The sequence below is a fragment of the Diplotaxodon limnothrissa genome, linkage group LG11 (assembly GCF_057381915.1).
Source record: "Diplotaxodon limnothrissa isolate DT_005_m linkage group LG11, D_limnothrissa_male_GT1.1, whole genome shotgun sequence".
NCBI lineage: Eukaryota > Metazoa > Chordata > Actinopteri > Cichliformes > Cichlidae > Diplotaxodon > Diplotaxodon limnothrissa.
Genome location: NC_140606.1, coordinates 30,650,314 through 30,672,017, shown reverse-complemented (window position 1 = coordinate 30,672,017; position 21,704 = coordinate 30,650,314). Strand labels below are relative to the sequence as shown.

General features: G+C 37.6%; 1 protein-coding gene across 2 annotated transcripts; it reads right to left on the bottom strand.

The window, feature by feature from the left end:
• Positions 1 to 7,649: 7,649 nt before the first annotated feature.
• On the bottom strand, positions 7,650 to 17,908 carry pde11al (phosphodiesterase 11a, like). 2 transcript variants are annotated; one of them, XM_085365767.1, is made up of 20 exons: positions 17,135 to 17,908; positions 16,222 to 16,380; positions 15,084 to 15,173; positions 14,744 to 14,884; positions 14,530 to 14,594; positions 14,243 to 14,375; positions 14,019 to 14,094; positions 13,866 to 13,933; positions 13,666 to 13,758; positions 11,602 to 11,652; positions 11,273 to 11,419; positions 11,083 to 11,190; positions 10,648 to 10,757; positions 10,477 to 10,567; positions 9,570 to 9,670; positions 9,260 to 9,337; positions 9,102 to 9,165; positions 8,145 to 8,219; positions 7,987 to 8,070; positions 7,650 to 7,895 (listed from the first exon to the last, which is right to left on the bottom strand). In XM_085365767.1, the coding sequence occupies exons 1-20, from the start codon at positions 17,906 to 17,908 to the stop codon at positions 7,650 to 7,652; spliced, it is 2,754 nt and encodes a 917-aa protein (XP_085221893.1). The 2 variants fall into 2 exon arrangements, with proteins under 2 accessions (XP_085221893.1, XP_085221894.1); XM_085365768.1 differs by having other exon boundaries at positions 14,243 to 14,363.
• Positions 17,909 to 21,704: the final 3,796 nt, after the last annotated feature.

Sequence of the window (21,704 nt, the reverse complement as noted above, 5' to 3'; positions counted from 1 at the left end):
TGCATGTTTAAATGTTTCCATTTGCACCATTTTTTTTAATGTTTTGCATGTCAGGAGGTGCTAAAATAATTTCATTGTTTTGCTACCCTAGTTTGCAATGACAATAAAGCCACTCAATAAACCAATTAATAATAATTTGTAATCAAATCATTTGACAAATTTGACACACATGCACTAAATATCAACAAGCTGCTGTAACATTTATGTCTTTACTTGCGGCACAGTTTCAGAGTAGGGTACTCTCTGATGCTTCATTACATAACCAGTGAGCTGCCTGCGTGAATCAATTATTTATCTGCATGTTGTAACACTGAGGATACTTTGATTGTGACAGACACCAGCCAGACAAGGCAGATCAGTAAATGGCAGAAAAAGAAAAAAAAAACCCACCAATCTCCACTGGATATGTGGCTGTGCAATGTGACTGCAGAGGGAAAGAACCTTCAGATAAAACATGTTTCTCCACCTAGACAGAAAGACAGCGAGGATGCTTGATTTTAAAAACAGCCCTTGGCAGTAGAGGAACCAGCACAAAATTATTTGTCTGCAGGTCTTTCCACATGGGATTTGTAATGAAGTGGTCAGAGAAGTACAGGCAAAAGAAGGAAGATATGTATTTCTCTTTGTGCTTCATGCCTCTGTCCTTTTTTATTTAACTCTCATTAAGGCAGGTAATACTGACAAAGTGGTTAAATAGGTGCAGTGCATCTTGATTTTCCTACCAGGATAATCAGCCATGACCATCTGTTCTGTAAAACATATCTGATAGCCTATAATGAAATGATTACATGCTGTAAAGGTTCAAAGCTTATTTATTTCTTTATTTTTTAAGATAGCTGAGACTTTCTCTCTGCATTCAGAGATGAAAAAACTGGCCTATTCATGTCCACAGTACAACACAAGGTAAAAACTCACCATGCTTCATTGTGAGACTGTGTCCTTCACTTCCTTTGTATATTTTCTCCTAAGTCACAGCTCTGCAAAACACTATCTGAGCTGAAGTAATAGTATATTAGTCTCCTGTCACTAAAGTTATCATTAAAATTCTTTGCTAGTTTCTTTTGAAAGCTACAATAGCCACACTTCAGCGTCTTAATGCGCACGCACAAACATAAATTTTGATCTATAATGGGTCCTCGTCTAACCAATGAAAAATCATTTATTCAGCCACCATATTTAGAGAATTTCATATATGCCGTCTGTTGGCAGATGGCGTAAATTGAATAGAATACCAGACATTTTCATATGTGTAAACAGTGCACAAGTATTTTACTAAAAGCAAGAATAATTTTGCAAATATGGCGGTGAAAAGCTTTACAACAACTACTAAATGGACCTTAAATTATGTTTTCATCCACACTTTATAATTCTATTTTTAGTGATATGAGCTATTCTGACTTCCAAGCAGATTCTTAAAGTCGCCATGGAATAATGGGGAAGTAAATACACTAGCTTCTTCTTTGTTGATTTACTTTTATACAGAAACTGTGCAATAGTCTTGAGTCACTGCTCATTTCTTTATCTTTTGCTTCCTGACTTTTTTGCAATATTTAAAGTGGTCAAGGAATGTTTCTTTGTTGAATCAGTGTTGGGTCTACATTTAAAAGACCACTTAGCAAATAAACATGTTTGAATTGTATCTTTAGACAATTTATTACTAACAGCCTGTCACAAAAACTCATGATTTGTTCTCATTTATTTAAATGAATCCATGAATAATTCCAAAGATAACACAGTTACAAACATAAAATAGTATTTCTGCACCAATAAGGTGAAAATCAATGGCAACAGGTCTTAGGATCAAATCATCATCTGTGGAGGCTCTGTCATGTTTTGGGGCTGCATTTCAGCCAGTGGTGTTGGCGATCTTGTCAAAATCGATGGACTCATAAATGCAGAAAATTACCATCAGATGTCGATCCACCATGGAGTACCATCTGAAAGCATCTGATTAGCCACAGCTTCATTTTTCAGCCACATAATGACCTCAAACCCATGACCAATGCAGTTAAAGCATGGATAGAACACACAGTGGAAACACTATCAGTTATGGAGCCAGAAACTGTTTTTTGCACTATATCGTGCATTTCCATAAATGTTTTTGCACGTTTCAATAAATCACTGCACCTATTTTCCATTTTCCTAGAAAAATATATGGAAATGAGGAGTGGCTCAAGGTATGTACTGTAGTACTCTAAGTAAATGTAAATGTAAATGTAAACAAATAGTGTTTTACAGTCACTGAAGTGTTTTAATTTTTTCTCCCCCAAAGTTTCTTGTTTGCTGTGTTCAGACTTGATGTGGTGTTGAATGTGTGATTATTGAAGCCATCACACTGATGCATGCCCAACAAGTGCCGTCTGCTTTAAAATTCATAATAGAGTTCCGGCATTGTATCATAAAAAAGATTTGCACATAATCAAAGAAATAATCATGAGGCGAACACAGCTATTTCTAGTACACCACCATTAGTAAGAGTGTGTATTAATATTTATAGTCTGCTTCACACTATTACATTTGCATGGCAATCTAGTTTCTAAAAATGGATAAAGGACATTTCCTCTAGATTTACAAAGCAGCAGTTGGAGCGATCTCATTACTGTGATAATGTTTACACACACTGTTTAAAACCTTCACTGTAACTCATTCTCAGAGGTTATTTCTTATTATGTGTTTTTATTTTTTGAGCTCTGGTTCATAAAAAATGACTCAGAATATAAACTAGGCATATAAATATCTTAAAGGTTATTAAACATTACACGCGTCTCTTCGGGGTGTTTGTTTTCCGCACAGACATTTATGCACTGCATCTTTTTGTCAGCGTGTACCTATAGTACAGTATGTCAGACAGGATATGAGTTAGAGATGCTGCTTCTGTATGTGAGGGAGACAAAAAAAACAAAAAAAAAACAAGCACAGCGAAGAGGAAGCGAGAGCAGCAGAGAGATCAAAGACTGTGCTGGAGCCAGACTCTGTATCAAAAATGAGGTTGGAAGGCTCTCTCTCCTGTCTCCATCCAGTTCTCCCTGATCACGGACCCTGAGGAGAATAAACTCAATCCATGTTAAATTATAGATTAAGGCCCGGGTCTGGCTATGGCTTGGCAGCTGGCGGCTGAATACGCATCAAGCTGTACTGGGTTTTATACATTACTTCTGCTTCTACTGTTGCCTCACCTATTAAAATCAACATCAAACACTCTCCACAGACCAATAAGAGGATTTAACAGAGGCTGTATGAATATGTAAAGAATCTCTATACAATGTTTCAGCTTCTGTTTTGAGGCTTTGCGGATGATTCAACCTTTATCGTTACTTTTCGGTGTTTTTCTCATTGGCAGTCTTTCATGTCACTTTGCTCTTTTACCTGAGACGATTTTGAAAGTGCAAGTTCGTCTTTTCTTATGTGCTGTCAAATATAAAAAGGTAAAAAGAGATATTGTTGCTCTCCATGTTGTTCTTCAGTATTCCAAAGAGACAGGGAAATCTCAAAGCCACTGCATATCATAAATACAGATGCTGTCTATTTCAGTCACATAAACTCTATTAATATCCAATCAAACAAAAACACTTTACTCTACTTTTTATGAAAGACATAAGAAATAAATGCAACTTGAAATTAGAAGCATTAATTTCCAAGTTTAATGACATTCAGGTAGCAGATGTGGACAGATGTTGTTTTGTTATCTGTGATGCTGCAGATATGCACAAGCAACGTGTTTGGGGTTTTATCAACAGTGAGAGAAGCCACACCTACAGTCATGTGAAAAACAATGTGTTAACAGGCCTGTATGGAGCCATGTGAAAAACTACATCCATGCTGATTTTCCATAAAAAATTAAGAGCGTATATAGCAGAAAACTGTTTCTTATCAAATGCAAAAACGGAAGTTTGGCAGTTTGCTGGTCTGGACAAATTAGATGTGTGTTAACACAATCTTCACAACACAAGGAATGGACGTCACAGAAAATTCACCATGAAGTCAGACTGTGCAGTGCTGCGAGAAACTGCAAAAAACCTCAGGGTCTACAGACCTCAGTTAGCGTCTGAAATGTTAAATTCCTAACAATTCAATACTCAGAGAACGAGCCCATCAGCCTGTTATGTTATGTTATTGTGATTCCATAGGATGTCTTATTGAAAAAATAAAACTAGTGTTGTAAAGCTTTCCCCATGCCCTTTCATTTGATATGTTACTCAATATTGTTTCTTAAAAAAAATTTCAAGGTTAACATTGTTACTGGACGCTAACAGCGACTGTCATGGTCAAATGCTTAGCCAACCTAGGTACTTAGCTCCCCCATGGCCTGGTATACTGATGTAAAGTTTGAAGATGATCCAAACCCAAACTGTGAGTTTTTACTTCAAGTTATTGCTGCTAAAACTGTTCCTACAGGCTAATGAATCATGGGGACTGCATGTTTAATTGATTCATAATCTTCCAGATCTCAGCTGCCTCAATGTGCTTCAGTGAAAGAGTGCATCAGCGTCATCCTTGGCCACATATGAAAGCACAGTGCATTGTCACATTAGGCATATTGTGTATATCATTTACAGTGGAGAATGTACTTGATGGATTATCATATTTATTCATGTATTTTATTTTATTTTTTTTGCCAATAGCCTTACAACAGTAACAATACATTCACATCATGGTGCTACTTCCTCCTTCTGAATGTCAGTAAACTTCACAATTGTCAGACGGTCTGATATAAAGAAGCAGCTACTGTAATTTTAAACAATAGCTATGACATAACTCTGGTTACATAAACACCAAACAAACAGTTTTCATGCCACAGAGTTTTATTCACAAAACCAGATGGAGACACATTTAAAACTTGCCTCTCCTTTTTGTCTGAAGTGAAACGCCGTCCTGTCTTCTCTAAGAATTTATTTTAGGGAATAATTATAAATATAGAGCCTGGTGTATGAAAAATAATGAATGTATCATTTTGGTACAGTTTGTGATCTAAAATAGAAATCTGTATCTGTTCTCGACAACAGTAGTGCAGTAGCAACATTTCGTATTTCCGTTGTAATACTTTCATGCAAAACAAATCTCATTGGGCAGTCGAAGGCATCGAGATAATGTCCAGCGTCAATATTAAATATGATGCATGCAGTTTCAACACAATCACCATGCATCGGCAAATAAATGAAAGCATAGTGTAAAGTGCCATGAAAGAGTATTTGCCCTATTCCTGATTTCTTAGTTTTAGTATTCCTCAGACTTAAATGTTTCAAACCATCAAACAAATTTCAATATTATAAAATTAGGAAAAGATAACCAGAGTAAATACAAAATGCAGTTTAAAAATAATGATTTCATTTACTAAAAGCCATCCGTACCTACCCAGCCGTATTTGAAAAATTAATTGGCTCCTAAGCAAAGTAGCTGTTTGTGCCACCCTTGGCAGCAGGACTTGAAATTAAGCATTTGTGATAGCTAGCAATGAGTCTTTCACATTGCTATTAAGGAATTCTGGCCCACTCTTCTTTGCAGAATAGTTTTTATTCAGACAGATTGTAGAGTTAGGATGCATGAAGAAAGCATCTCAATTGGATTTCAATTTTTTTTTTTTTTTTTGGAGCCATTGGACTTGCTGGCGTGTTTTGGGTCACTGTCCTGCATTGTCTTTAGAGCACAAACTGATGGCTGGACATTCTCCTCCAGGGTTTACCAGAAGAATTCATGGTTCAGTCCAGGTCCTGAAGCAGAAAGCACCTCCGGACCATCACACTACCACCACCATGTTTGACTGTTGGCATGATGTGTTCTTTTCCTGAAATGATGGTTAGTTTTATGTCAGGTGTAATGGGACTCAAACCTTTTAAAAAAGTTCAACTTTTGCTTCATCAGTCCACAGAGTTTTGACAAATGTGAGCTCAGCTATGTCCTCTTCCTGGTCAGCAGTGGTTTTCTCCTTGGAGTTCTCCCATGGATGTCATTTTTGTTTAGTTTCTTTCTTATTGTTGAATAATGAACTCTGACCTGAAGTGAAGCAAGTGAGGCAAGTGAGGCCTGCGGTTCTTTAGATGCAGTTCTGGGTTCTTTGGAGTAATTTTGTTAGGAAGGTTCACCACTGTTCCAAGTTTTCTCAATTTGTGGATAGTGCTGTCCTTACCGCTGTGGTTCACTGGAGTCCTAAAGCTTTAGAAATGGCTTTGTAACCCTTTCCAGACTGATAGATATCAGTGACTTTGTTTCTCAGCTGTTGCTTTTTGAGGACTTTTAACCTACTTCACTTTGTCAAATAGGTTCCATTTAAGTGATTCCTTGATTCAACAGGTCTGGTAATCAGTTCTGGGTTTAGCTCATGAAACTGGACTCAGCTTTTTTCTTTTATATGAAAACGCGGTTAATCAAATTATTTTCATGATTTTCATTATTTTCAATGAGGCAGGCCATGACTTCACATAGATTAGGTTTGGCTAGCTTTTTTCCTTAATAAATGAAGTCATCATTTATCATTTCTTTGATTATCTGAAACATGTAAGTGTGACAAAAATACACAAAGCTTAGAAATCAGTAAGGGGGAAAATACTTTTCATGGCACCGTATATACTGTATGTACGCAATCTGCTTTATGAAACTTCCAGTTGGATATTTTTCCATATTTTATATGTACAACACCGAAATCTTGTAAAGGCCATAGTACGGGCACTGAGGAGTCTTCTTTTTTAGCGAGAGTAAGACAAACTCATCCCACTGTGTGTAGTTTAAAGACAGTAAACAATAAAATTAGTAGCATACAGTTGGGGCACATGTAAAGAGAAAGTAGATCTAACACTGAACTGAACACATGGACATGGACTTATAGGCATTCATGTATTTTTCTCAATCAAGTGAGCATTCATTAAACATTTTATGAGACTGGAAATTAAACTATCCCGCTGCAATAAATTATTTTAAGACCCATTAAATAACTACCTAACCATGATATAACACAGACTCACACACACAGAGAGACACGTGCATACAACAAGCCAGCAGACTTTAAATTTTAACCCTGACCTCTTGTTTGAGTCTTTGACGCATATCTGCCTGTTTTCCCCCAGAAAATACACGTGTTGCACACAACAAGCGGCTGGCCAAACAGTTCAATTAACCCACAAACACTGAAAATTACACCATATAGCCAAAGACTTGCAACTGAGGTACCACAGCCTTATCCAGAACACAATCATGCTCCAGTAAACATTCATAATGGCAATTTATATGATTTGTCACAGTGATTCTTTTTTGTTTTGTAAAGGCATTCCAATAGTTTTGGGATTTCTAACACAGTTCCCATTAAAAATATTATAATATTAAGAGACCTTCTTTGGTTTCTTATTCATCCTTCATTCTTATTCAATTCTCATTCATCCCATGACAAGCTCTCAGTTACATCTGAGAGCTGAGGGAGGTCTGAGGGAGTCTGACCAGTAGGGATAAAGCTCAGTCCTGAGTTTAACGTAGTGCTTGGGACACCTAGCAGATGAAAGCTGCTTTTCATTTACCAATAGTGGGTAGTGCATTTCTCATCAAATCAGAGGACATTTGAATGTTTTCAACTTAATGCAAAGCTTGCCAAACACTTAGCTTATTTTACTTCTTTCCTGCAGATGCTATGTTTCCATCTCCTTGTTTTCTCTGCATCTTTGATCCTAACTGCACTTTGACCCAAACACTGAGTTTTCGACTGGCTTCGCAGTTTCTCTAGACTCTAGGTTTTCATTGTTTTCTCCATCTTCTTCACCTGACTCAGTGTTCTGACCTGATTCTGTACTCTGATTAGACACCGAAGCTCTGCGTGTCTGCTGATAGGATGAGCAGAGATCCTGCCATTTCTTTCGATTGGCATCGATGCCATCCATCATTGGCTGTAACTTTCTGTTGAGTTTCAGCAGTGCCTGGAGAGAAAGAATGATATTAATAGTTTAATTACTATTACCTTTTCATAAGACCTAAATGCTTAACTTAAATCATAAAGGGTTGTCTGACCTGGTAAAGAGGTTTACAGATCCCATCAATCCATTCAAGCTGTAAGGCAGGTAGTTCATCTTTGCGATTGCGGTCAAAGATTGCCTAGAGAGAGATCTAGTTATATTAAGAAAATTGTGGAAAATTGTGTGACTGACTTTTAAAGCTTCCTTACTTACTGCTGGGATTAACTTAAGCTCTGACCTCTCCCTATCACCTTGCTCGAAGAATTCACTTGTAACCAGCTCTGCAACCTGTGCAGATCAAGGGAAACAAATTAGTTAACTCTAAAAATGATGTACCAGTTTGCTGTTAATAATGGCTTAAACGTACTTTGTTATTTTGTCCTTATTTTAATTTAAATTAAATGAGAAGAACAATTATCTTTCTATTAGTATGGTACTATTATGGGTCATGCTAACGCATCACATGCATTATTTTAGAAAAAAAAACACATGCACAGGACTGTAAACTAAGCTTTGGAAATATAATTTGGTTGTGTATAAAAAAAATCAAATGAGTGTTTGTGTCCAAGTAAAATTAAGTAAATGGATTAGTGAGCTAATTTAATTTAATGAGAAAGCTCTAGGAAACATGCATCCTTGACCTAGATAGAACAACTGTATGGGTCAAGGATGCAAAAAAAAACTTTTTAAATGGCCTTTAGGAAGTGCCCTTATGCTCTTTTTGGAAAAGTCCCAAAGAAACTGAAGCGATGTTTGTGGCACTACCTTAGATGGATTTTTTAATCTAATCTATCCTCCAGTGTCCTGTACCTGTAACATATTCATGACATGGATATATTATAAGAATCCTCTTAATATAGCCATGGCTCAGGGCCACTAGGAAGCAAGTGCATATTCCGGAGTGTATGGAAAAGACCTTCTTTGGTTGTATTGCAATTATGTACTTCTTAGCATATATTGGGGAAAAAAAGAAGATGTATCACAATAAGGATTATTATAAATGCAGCTTCTAACAATATCACAATGCCCTGGTGTATAAGGTCATGTACACAACCTAGCATCCTTTCCGGCCATTCGGACCCATACATAGCAAGAGCAGCTGCGTTAATAATTACTATCAGTGATTAAAACATTAGCAGCCTGGATGAAGGGATAGTGAAAGGCTCAAACCTGTTTGGATATCTTCCAGGGACGAGTGACTGCACCCAGATCGCATGCTGTCATCAACATAGACCTGTTGATGACATTAAAGCTCATTTCCATCTCTTTTTTTTAAATTCAGTTATAGTTTGTGTTATTTTTATTTATTTGTATATAAATGTAGAAACCTGAGAACTTCTCTGTGTCCTTCATCAGTCCAGCTGAACTCTCCAGACAGAACATATTCAAAAAACTTGGTTCTGCGCCTTGCAATTAAAAGAGATAATCAAGGACAGAAAAAAAAGTTGAAGCACAATTTGTCCCCCTCCCCATCTTGGTAACCACCCAAGTGGAAGAGCTTTGTAATGACAAAAAAATGTGAAAATTATTGTTCAGAATATGGTAATACATCCAATAATTTATAATGATGTATGTAAGTTTACAAGTCACAAACTATTTTGGCCTTGAATGCCGTGAGGAAAAAAAAGCAACACTTACTCAAAGTGCAAAGTAAGGTCTGTGGAGAGAATAGCCTGCTTCAATAGTTGCATCATGTTGCTGTACTCTTTAGAGCTTAGGTTTGCAAAGATATTGTGACCCTGTGAAATAAAAACACAATAGCATGCAATACAGTGGGTACACACGCAAAAGCAGACGAGGATGAGTAATAGTGGCTAAAATGTCTCCTTAAATCCAATGCACCGGTAAAGTCATTGCTCACTGTCAAAAGAAGCTCCCTTTAGAAATGTTAATTAGCAGCGTGTTTGGACTTTCTCTGTCCGCTGCTAAAAGAAATCGATAAAAAAACACGGATCCCAATGATCAAACTGATTTTCACCTGAGACAAAGCAGCCTCTCGACTTTACTCGAACTTTTTAAACAGTGGCTTTCTGTTAGCCTAATGGTCTCAGTCCAACACTTTTAAATTGAATGAAGTCTGTGCATTTGTGTTTTCTGTTATTTTGAATGTGTTTTCTTGCTGAGCTGATGTTTAGTTTAATCTAAAGGGACAGAAATTGCCGACTAGCCTCAGGCCATAGCATTATTACTATTACTGATCCACAATTGAGCTGATTAAATAACATTTCAAAAATACACCAATGTCTGTCCTTGATTTTTTTTTTTTGACTCTGGTATTTTCGTTTCATATTCAAACCGCTATCTATAAGAAAATAAAGAAAAAAATATTAATTTATCTATCTAACTGACACCATATGACGTTATTTATTCAAATTAATCATCAAGATTTCATTAAGGATTAAGTAAATATTATTTTCTTTTATCAGTTGGAAGTTACAGAACCTTGAACAAGGAAAGCAAACTATTAAGATAAAAAAAAGAAACCTCTGCAAAAACATAAGAATTACATGGAATTTATCAAAAAATAGAAAAATATTAGCCTGACCTCACTTTGCAGGATCATGACTGCATGGTTGAAGTGATGATGCTCCAGGGTGGCTGATGTCCCGTAAAGCAGGGCCAGAGCAGAACCTGTCCTGCAGGAACAACAGAGTAGTTACACTTCTCTGCATTAACAAGACACCAGTTCCAAAATCCACAGGCCTCTGTGGCGTACTTAGCTTGAAATGCATTGTTGGTGCCTCTGTGGTCTAAGTCATGGCACAAACAGCCAACCATCAGTGCCAATATCTCTGCATCTGACAGGACATCCTGGAAACTTGCTGTCTACACAATGCAAAGCAGATGGCCACATTCTTACTGAGTAATTTTAAATCTATTCTGTTTCATTTATTTTAACTAAATATTTAACGTACTTTTATAGGATATTTTGCATCAGTTAGGATAGGATAGGACATAGAAGCAACCCTAAGCAATAAGAGACCAAATCCACCACCATATGACTTCTTAGAAATACCTTGGATATACCTCTTAGAAATTTTTATATAGTTTATTCCATAGATCTATCTATTTGTGGGCATGCAAAACAACTTTACATCATTGCTTCTGTAAGATATACATCTGACTTTTTTTGCTCTATGTTAAAATTTACCGTGATCATAACGAACATGCACTGCGACACATTGAAAGCATGCCTCCAGTTATGGTATGCCACAGTTCGATAGTTCTTCCTCACAGTCAGAAGCCAGCGGCACAAAACCTACAGACAGATATACAGAAGGTATGATCATGTTTATGTATGGATGGATAAACATATTACAGGGCACATTTCATGGCCTTACCTCATAGTCAATTTTAAACTTTTGGACAACACCAAGTTCCAGAAACATCCTGAGAGAAGCCGTGATCATGGCGTCGTTGTCCAATGAAAAGTCGTTGAAGTGAAACTCATCAATGCCTAACTCACTGCTCAGGGGGATCTTGGCAGCCTTAGGGGGAGAGGACAGTGCTGTCAGTCACAGAGTGCCACTGAAGGATGACAGCATAGGCAAACAGCCTTCCGGTTTACGTTGCACCTTTATCTACTGACACATTTCACTATTTTCCTGATGTTGGTATAGTGCCTTTATGCATTATATAATGTTTTTATTTGATTAGTTCTGAGGATTACCTTCAGTCTGTCAACTTCCACCTTGGAGCAGGTAGCGTGATAGGACAACATCTGAAAAACAGAAAATAATGCAAAACACTGATGTATTAAAAAAAAAAAAACTGTCCCAGATAGTGAGGTGATGTCATGAGGGGATGGCCTAAATAACATAAGACTAGCTCTCTAATGTACACTCACTGCTAAAAAAGATAATTAATATTTACCAAGAGTGTTGATGTTTTTTATCTGTATTCACCGTCCTATGTAATCAGATCAAAGTAAATATGTATCTGCTTTTAAAGCCAATTTGTTGCTATATTTTGGCGTCTCTAATCACAAAAAAATCCCTCAGGTGATGAAAGAAACATCAAAGATTGTGTGACAGAAATACAGCTGTGTTTGTTGTCCTTGATGAAAACTGAGCAGACCTGCACGTGTATTTATCATTAATAATTTAAAAGCAACTAAAATATTTATGGTAAAGAAGAGGAATCATGTTTTCTGAGGATAATGTGACTGGTCAGGTTAGATACTGGGCACTGGAACAGAACGCAGACTGAGACACCAATGAATGTAAAGAGCCTCTGCTAAGATTAGCAGTAACAGTGGTGACACAGCATTTTTCTGGAATCAATAATTTCTCATACAGGTAGTTTGAATTCATTTTACCGTGTGTCCTAAAATATGTTTTCATTTCAGAGTAGTGTCACTGAAAATTATTATTTTTTCCCGTATATACCACATATTTCTAATACTGCTCCCAAATTGCTTAGTAATTTGTAATATCTTACAGTTTTGGAATTGTAAGATTTAGCATTAAGTTTATTGAAGTTTGCTTTTTTCCCACAATAAATATAGACCCATTTATGAATAAGAGTTGATTGGATTATTGCTACAGCTTATATTGTTATTGATACCATTGACCATAGTATTTTACTGCAGAGATCAGAACACACTGAAAGTATTAAAGGAATCCAGCTCTGCAATAGCGCGACTCTATCTGATAGATTCCAATTTGTGTGTGTAAATGGAGAGTTACACATAAAAGTTAGTCATGGAGCTCCACAGCGTTGCATGCTGGTATCAATACTTTTAATATTTTACATGCTTCCCTTAGGCTGTATATTTAGAAGACATTACAGATATTTCCATTGCTATGCAGATGACACTCAGCTTTATTTACTCATTCACACTGTCCTGAATCTCTAAAATTAGCAATATTCTGTTTCAAAGTGATGCTGAAAAGCTACTTCATGCACTTATCTAATACTATTACTCTTGTAATTCATTATTTTCAGGGCACTCTAAAAAGCTCCCTGAAAAACCTTCAGTTGATCCAAAACAAGAGTACCGACAGGGACCAGAAAGAGAGATCATATATCTCCCATATTAGTTTCTCTTCACTGGCTCACTGTTAAATTTAGAATAGAATTAAAAATAAATTTCCTTACATACAAAGTAATCAGGTAAATGTAAATAGAAGGTAGTAGTAAATATACATCAAATTACAGTACCATATTTTCCTAACAGCTCACCTTTCTATCAGGCTGCTGGCCTACTTTTTATTTGTAGAGTTTCTAAAAGTAGAATGGTAGGCAGAACCTTCAGCTTTCAGGCTCCCTTTTTCCTTCGTACTCTTATAAAATGCTTCCTTATTTAGGGTTGTGTGATTGATGGGGTTTTCTTTCTAATTTTGTTGGGTCTTTACTCTTACTTTGATGCAACTATAGTTGTGAACTTGCACTATATAAATAAAATTGATTTGAATTGATATCAGATTATACTACCCATTTGATAGACTGGTAACTTGTGTAAACCACCACTCTCCTGTGTCAACTAGAAAGGCTTCAGCTCCTCTGCAACCCTAGTTAGAGAACTGGTTAAGAAAATGGATGGATGGATTACATGGAATCATCAAAACATAAAAGAAAACATAAAGTAAAGCGCTGTACAAATACAGGCCATTTACCATAAAAGAAAACTGGCACATGACAAAAAAAAAGAAATTATTGTATAGAAAAAGATACATAAATATCTTTTATCCTCCAGAGAGACATAGAGTGATGGATAGAAGAACAGGCTTACATCCAGTGCTACAGACTGTTTAGCCCATGTCTTCTTAACTTGATTGTACATCATTGTGTTGTTGATTCCAAGGCCACAGAATATCACAAATGCCTGCACACAAACAACAGGCCAGAGGAAAAATATGAAACATGAAAAGAACCTGCGGATCTACAGTGTCACAGTGCAGACCAAACAGAAGGTTGCTAGTGTAGCTTAACCTCAAATAGCCTCTGATCTGCATCATCGAAGGTCTTCCTGTCCAGGCGGTTCAGAATTTGTGCAACCCCTGTGGAAAATATACATAAATCATGACTATAACATGAGGACTCGTTTCCAGTGAAACAAAACTGATTATTTTCTGGTTCACTTACCAATTATCTGATGAGTTCGATTCCAGATAGGAACACATAACACTGATCTGATATGAAACCCTGAAGCTTGATCTGCCTGCAAAGAGAGAAGCCATTTTTTACTTTTTTTTGGGGGGGGGAACTGATATTCTTGCAGTGATAACAACGGTGCAAATGACTCATATTATCTGACTGTTTTTTAAATAAAAGCCTCAGATCTGATAAATACACTACACTGTGTATACCTCAGCATCAAAGCGTGGGTCCTGGCACACATCACTGATGTTAACAGGCAGTCCTGTTGAAGCCACCAGCTCAGCAATACTGTTATTGATTAGCCAGTCAGAACAGGATAACTTCTCCATGCTGATGTGGGCACTATTACAAAGAGGAAGCAACAGTCAAACATTAATATACAGAAACACTGACTACAAATTTTATCACAGTGAAATGCAAGTCTTCTTTTAATGTTAATCATATTTGTGTTTATTGTAATTCTGCAGTAGTGATCTATGAGCAAAATCTCCTTAACCTGATGTCACGGTCCACATTGCACAAAGGAGACATGAGTTCAAATGTCTTTGAGAACTTCACAACCTATGAGAAAAATCATATATCACTGCAATCAGAAATAAAGTCATTCAGCAAATTAAAAAAAAAAAGGTTATAATGACTTTGGTTTAGTTATACACTGAAAATCAAGCAGCAGATGAATCTGTGAGGAAATGGGAAAAGAAAGGTCTCACAGGTGAGTCAATGTCCTCCAGAAGAAGCACAGAGCAACGTTCACACTGCAGCAGAGTCAGCGCTCGCTGCATGATCTTCCTGACAATCTTTTCCAGGTCGGTCTGTTCCTCAAACAGGTCATTGACCACCTCCAGCAAAGCCTGTAGCAGCAACAATAAACACCGTAACTTCATTTGTTCATTACACAAACATATTTCCACATTCCTGATAGAATATCACGCTGCTGAAGTTAATGTAAGCCTAACTTGTGAAAGGCAAGCATACAGCATGTTAATGTGTTTTGGAGTGATTATTGTGTTCAGTTATGTTTTTGTAAAAGCACAGTTTAAAACTTCTCACCCTGCTCCTTTCATACTCCTTGCGAGACTCTGAAAACAACTTAGCATTGGAAATCGATATTCCACAGAATGGTAGATACATCTGCAGCACCTGAATGAAAACACAAAAAAGTGGAGAAAGGCATGCACAATGTCTGCATGACATAAAGCCGAATAAGAGAACCAGAAAGAGTAAATGCGCATACAAAGATCATGATGGAGTCAGCTGCTTCTCAGTGCAAATTTCTCTCAAATAGATTTGCTGTTAATGAAGTACTGATTCAGAGAAAGAGACTTAGTAAGACATCAAAGGCCTTAAAATGTCTGGACAAGCTGCCGGATGAAGCTTTTTCTCCTCCCTATTTTTACAGTCTTTGTTGCTGAAAAATAGTTTCTGAGGTTGCTCTGCCAAAGTTATATTTAGTGCTTTGTTTTATATACACTTGAAAAAGAAGCTTAAATCTCTCACAGCTTCTTTGAAGTTGAGCGTTAGAGCATACTATACGGATTCACAATGTATTTATTTCCACAAGTTTTTTCTGCCACCTTGTGGATGAATTTGTCAGTGCAACTGGTCTGCACGCAGAAGCAAACTTGTGATTTTTACAAACTGCAAATATCAGCATTGATGCAGTTTTTTGTTTTTGTTTTGTTTTTACCAAACCCTCCAATCTCCAGGATGTACGAAATATTATTGTCTCGTCAGCAAACTCTGAGAATTAAATTGTACTCATAAGCAGCGGAGCCGTAAATGAAGCTATAACACACATATATTCTAGTAAGCCCATTTCAACTGGAACAGGGAGCAACTGAAAGTAACACTTTTCTTACTGTGTGTATGCACAGGCGAACGTATTTAATGCTCCACGCTTGAGTAAAAGCTTGACCTCTTCTCTTCCATTTTCTTGTGTTTTGATTCCAAGGGAACACTTTACCCCTCTCCGCAGCCATTAAGATGCAAATTACAAACAATATTTCCAGTTGCATGGCAAGTGTTAGTGTTGGGTGGTGGGGTAGACGATGCACCAGTTAAATTTAACTCCCTCGTTAAATGCCCTTAATGGCGCGATAAGTAATATTGAAGAAGATGAATATGAATGTGAAGCCCGCTGGTACGACAGGCGAATGATTTTCTTCTCTTCAGCATAACAGAGCCTCACCTTCTCGTCATCCTCAGTAAATGGGGTGCCGATTGGATTTTTGTTAATAGCTTGTACAACACCTATGACTTCTCCATCACTGTTGCAGATGGCCATACAGAGGATGGACTGAGTCTTGTACCCGGTCAGCTTGTCAATCTCATCACTGAAGCGGTGATCCTGGAATTGTGGTTATATAAACATACAGGCTATTACATATTTATTGACTGGAGTCCACATTAAAAAACACACACACACATCCCAGCTCTACATTCCTTCACCATATGCGCGTTTGTCTCGTAAAGCCTATGATAAAGCATCCGCAGCGTTTAGGTCTGACTCTTGGGCTTGTAAATTTGAGTCTCTGTTGATTGAAACTGTTTTTACTATAAGCAGAGAGACTCTTGTACCCCTCACTGGCACGTACCTATGCTGCTGGAGTAGTAGATCGCATGTTTCCTTAGTTTCCCAAGCAGCCCAGGGCGATGATATAATGATGTGGTGCTCAAGTCTAGCATATAATACCAGATTTAGTTTGTGGGGGGAAAAAATATAGTGATTGGTTTTCCTTTTCTTTGACTATTGTATTTTTTGTATCCAAAAGAACCTGCATTTGGTATTCGGAACGACGTGCGCAGTTGAAGTTCTGAGGAGTGGGATAGTTTTGCCAACACCTGAATACCTCTGCTGGCAAAAACCAAAACAAAAAAGTCCCATTACTTTGAAAAAGACACACATTTGTGGATGCTTTTAACTTGGGAATGCAGCTGAAGGTGGACCTGAAACCTGATGTGTATTGCAGAAATTTTTCTTTTACTACTACAAAACTCGGGTCCAATACCCGACATCATCATGTACTGATATCCGCCAGCTTAAATGGACGCACATAAATTAAGAATACAAATTCTATTGATCATAACGGTGTACACTTTACCTCATATGCGTTTGAGATGTTTACAGTCTCCCCGTGCTCTGCCACATATCCAATGATACCTTTCCCCCATGGCACTTGCACTTCATTGGAGTTAAGAGTGCTAGATGATGGTCTGACTGTAGTGCCTGAATGCACATCAAAGAACTTGGAAACCAGAGTCCTCTTGTGAGGGGGTCCTTCAACGAGGAAAAGCGAACACCTGTCTGCATCCACAAGAATGCAGACATTGATCAGGATTTTATAACTCAGATTTGTTAAGTCCAACTCGTTGGAGATATCTTTCACGAGCTCTAAGAAAAACTCCCTCTCGTTGGTTTCTTTAAGTCTGTATTTATAGTCAATGGCGCTGGATGCGTACTGAGGCACATTGACCCTGGACTCCAGCAGGGCGCTCAGGATGTGCGCGGTAGTGGGAGGCAGTGAACTGGCTTTACGCAGGAGCGCACGGCGCCTCATGCTGGACTGGGACTCGTGTTCGCTCAAACTCACGTGCTCGTCGTATGTCCAGTGTGCAGTGGTGGCTTTGGACCGAGCAAAGTTCCGTCGCAGCTCCATGTGGGACGATCTGCGCCGGAGTCCGTCAGCACTGGTCGGCCACAGTGGGTCCATGGCAGCGCCCCGCTTCTCCTCGACAGAGGACACTTTCGACGGCTGATGCTCCTTCAACCACCTGCTAACCTGGTCACATTTGGCTTTCCGAACGAGATACTCCTCGAACAGATCCGGGTGGCAATCCAAAAACGCCTCTATATCCGAGAAGTCAAACGCTGTCATAGTGAAAGCAGCTGTGAAGACCAAATGAGATTCTTAAATGTAACAGAGCAGGAGTTAGATGGGAGTGAGGGAGTGAGGCAGCTACATTCGAGCTTCACAGAGAAGTGATGAGCTCAAAACATTTTTATATGCATTCCTAGTATGACCCAGTATAGTTCCCCTTGTTCTCCCCCAAAATACAGGCAGCAGAAGTGGTCAAATAAATTCACTTTTCACAAGAGACGAGCTACAGCTGTCCGTCAAACGAGAGATTGAGCTGTTTCTCTGGGGATTTCTGTGGAATAGTATGCAGAGGTGTGGAAAAACACAGCGCCTATTCTCCCCAGCAATAAAAAACAGAAAAAAGAAAAGACAACTGCAGGGCAGTGTCTTTAGTGCCTCTCTTTATTCTGTACCACCAGAGACACTCAGCTCACCATAAAGTCAGTGATGTTTCAGTTACATTTACAGGAAAAACGCTGTTTTTAATGTACATTTAAATAATGAAGCTGTTTGAACAGATGGCCAAAGTAAACATGCACATTGTATTTTAAATGTGATGGATGGATAGATAGATAGATAGATAGATAGATAGATAGATAGATAGATAGATAGATAGATAGATAGATAGATAGATAGATAGATAGATAGATAGATAGATAGATAGATAGATAGATAGATAGATAGATAGATAGATAGATAGATAGATAGATAGATAGATAGATAGATAGATAGAGCTCTGACTTGCTTTATGAACAGCTCTGAATAACTCAAGGGCACTTGCCTCCCAGCTAACAGAATGTGACTGAATAGTTGGAGAATGAAATGAAAACATTTAAATAAAATCTGTTAATTTACCACATTTTTTCCCCAAGCAACTCTATGCAAATGAGGAAAAAATGGTGTAATTTTATTTAAAACAATTTTCATTGTACTGACAAATGCACCTATGTTACCTTGGAGTCTCACGCACACACACACACACATGCACACAAGCCCACACACTGTGCTCTGTGATTGTGAAATGTGTGTGTGTGTGTGTGTGTGTGTGTGTGTGTGTGTGTGTGTGTGTGTGTGTGTGTGTGTGTGTGTGTGTGTGTTTCCTGAAACATGAAATTAAAGAAAAATTCTCCCGAGCTGTGAGCTTTGAAGTGTGAGTTCACAGGTTCATCTTTTTTTCTTTCATCCTTAGCTCACATGAAAGAAACATCATGGATGTCTTCATAAGTCCTTTCAGAAAGCTTATAGTCCGCCAACAAGACAAGGACGGATTTGTAACTGGGCACTGAAGACGAGTGCAAGAGTCAGTGTGTGTGTGTCTGTCTTTCAACCATCAACACATTCTCTTTTTTCAGCAGTTAGAAAGTAACATTTTTATTTATTTAGTTTTGTCGTTTTGCCTCTGTACACCACTAAATCTGATTTTAAGTCATTATCCATTTCCCACCGTGAAGTGTTGTTTGAGCAGGGAATATAGCCCTGTGCACTTCTCATTTAATCAGCAGCCACATCATCAATAAACACCAGTGATCCAGTTCCACTGGCAGCCATATATGCACATGTCACCATGTTTGTCAAACCATTAGCTTTTTCTTTCCTTCTCCATACTTCTCTTCTCCCATTATTCTAGTACAGTTTAGTCTTTGTTTCATTTGTCAGATAATGCAGCCTCCTTTATCTGGTTTTTGGCAAAGTCTAACTTTTTACTGAGTGTAAACAGTGGTTTGCATCTTGCTGTAAACCAATCTCTGTGTTTCCATTCATGAAGGCATTTCTTGGTTGCAGACTTCCTCGCTTTTAACTTTGAACATTTTTAACTTTGTTAGATGTTATTAAGTTTTCTGGCTGTAATTCTAAGACCTTATCTGTTTGCACTGAAGCTGAATTTTGTTTGTGTCTGATTGTGCTGTGTTTGCAGGGTAAGATAGCTTAATAAAATTGCTAAAAGCAATATTACTACAACATAATTGGCACCGCAAAGCTGATGAGACCTGACAGTCTTTAGCTTCACTTGTGGCTTTCAGAGGTTAGAAGGTGAAGTTTAATTTCTGCTCTCCTTTAACAGGTTTTGACCAGTGAGGTTATTTTTTTGTGAAGTCAGTCTTTTTCTGACAAAGTTGTATTTTTACTCAGTTGTATAAAGCATTTGTATTCTATTTTTATCCTATTGTATATTTTATTCTATTTATTCTACTGTATATAGTATTTTATTTTATTCTATTCTGTACAGTTGTGTACAGTATTTTATTCCTATTGTATTCTAATTTTTGCTATATAACTTTTGCACTGTCCACTTCCTGCTATGACAAAACAAATTTCCCACGTGTGGGACTAATAAAGGTTATCTTATCTTATCTTATCTTATCTTATCTTATCTTATCTTATCTTATCTTATCTTATCTTATCTTATCTTATCTTATCTTATCTTATCAACAAATGTCACATGATGACAGTGGTGAGCTAATTTTTCACAATGTGTCTGAAGTTCTTGGCATGAGAGCTACAGATAAGGCTGGTTTCCTGTTGTTGTTGCAAATCATCCACTAACTGTCAACTTCCATCTGCACAATAACCTAATATTAGGGAAAGCACTGCAGCTGCACATTTATAATGCAGCAGCGGGAACTATAATCCGGAGAGAGAGCGGCAGCTCTGCTGGGCCAGAGCAGGGTAATTGGTTACTGGACTTAGCTTATGCTGCTTGATAGGACTTGCATGTTTTGCTGAGACTTTGGACAAGGTCTCTTGAGAATCCCAATTAAAAAGCAGAATGCAGAATGGGTCTTGTGAGTTAACAAACAAGGTTTGCTGCTTGGAAAGCAGTCCAAATCGCGTTCAATAAAAGGCAGCCGCACGCATTGATTGAAAAACTGGTATTTTAATGCAATTTTCAGGTTTCTGGATTTAGTGTATCTTCAATAAACTTCTTACTACTAGGCATAAAAAAGACCCTGCATGAATAATAGAGTGTTTGCAGTGGTTCAAACCATTTTTGTTGTTTTATTTGAGAGTTGGTCTGGTCTGGAAAGGTCTCTCCCATAATTTTCACATATTAAGCAAATCTGGATCCAGTAACATCTGAATGGGAATCTAATGCTGTGGCCTTTTGGTCACTGTGCATAAAGGCAGAGCATATCACAGCAGCTTTAAATGTAATATGCCTATGTTTTGTAGTTACTTATTTAGCCATAAATATTTTATGTTACATAATAAAGAAACATTTTCAGGGGGTTTAATATCATAAATCTTGTTTTCAAATTAAAAACGAATGTAATTGTTTTGGGGACAAGTGTGAAAAGGAAAATTGAAGGATGATATCAATTTGCTATCATTACACATGAAAGAGCTGGCTCAGCAGGAATAAAAGTTTTTCAATCACCTTTATTTCTTTAACAGGAAGTAAGTGCAGGAATTTACAAGGAAATACCACGTATATGGTAAAACAGCAGTGTGTACAATTCTAACAAGGCTGGCAGTCAATATTTGGTATAATCCAAACACAGCCTGGACTCTCTTAGGCAAAGTTTCATGTCATTTCTTTAAAGTCTTCAGAAATAGTTCCCCAGGCTTCTTGAAGGACATTCAAAGCTCCTCTTGGATGTTGGCTGCTTTTTTGTTTTGTTCTCTGTCAAAATGATCCCACACTGCTTCAATAATGTTGAGGTCTGAGCGCTGGGGAGGCCTTTCCATGACTCACAGTTTAATTGTGTGTTATTCCATCCTGGTATGCTTTTATTGCATTAACAGTGTGTTTGGCATCATTGTCATATTGAAAAAAGAAGCTGTTGCATAGTGGATGAAAATCTGTCTGTACTTT

Bases quoted from the DNA above. Each gene is read 5' to 3' on its own strand.
- pde11al (XM_085365767.1), bottom strand. From the start codon at position 17,908: ATGACAGCGTTTGACTTCTCGGATATAGAGGCGTTTTTGGATTGCCAC. The intron at 14,595-14,743 runs GTGAGACCTTTC...TTTTTCTCATAG, and splicing joins TGGAGGACATTGACTCACCT to GTTGTGAAGTTCTCAAAGAC. The intron at 9,671-10,476 runs GTCAGGCTAATA...TTTATTTCACAG, and splicing joins TCATGATCCTGCAAAGTGAG to GGTCACAATATCTTTGCAAA.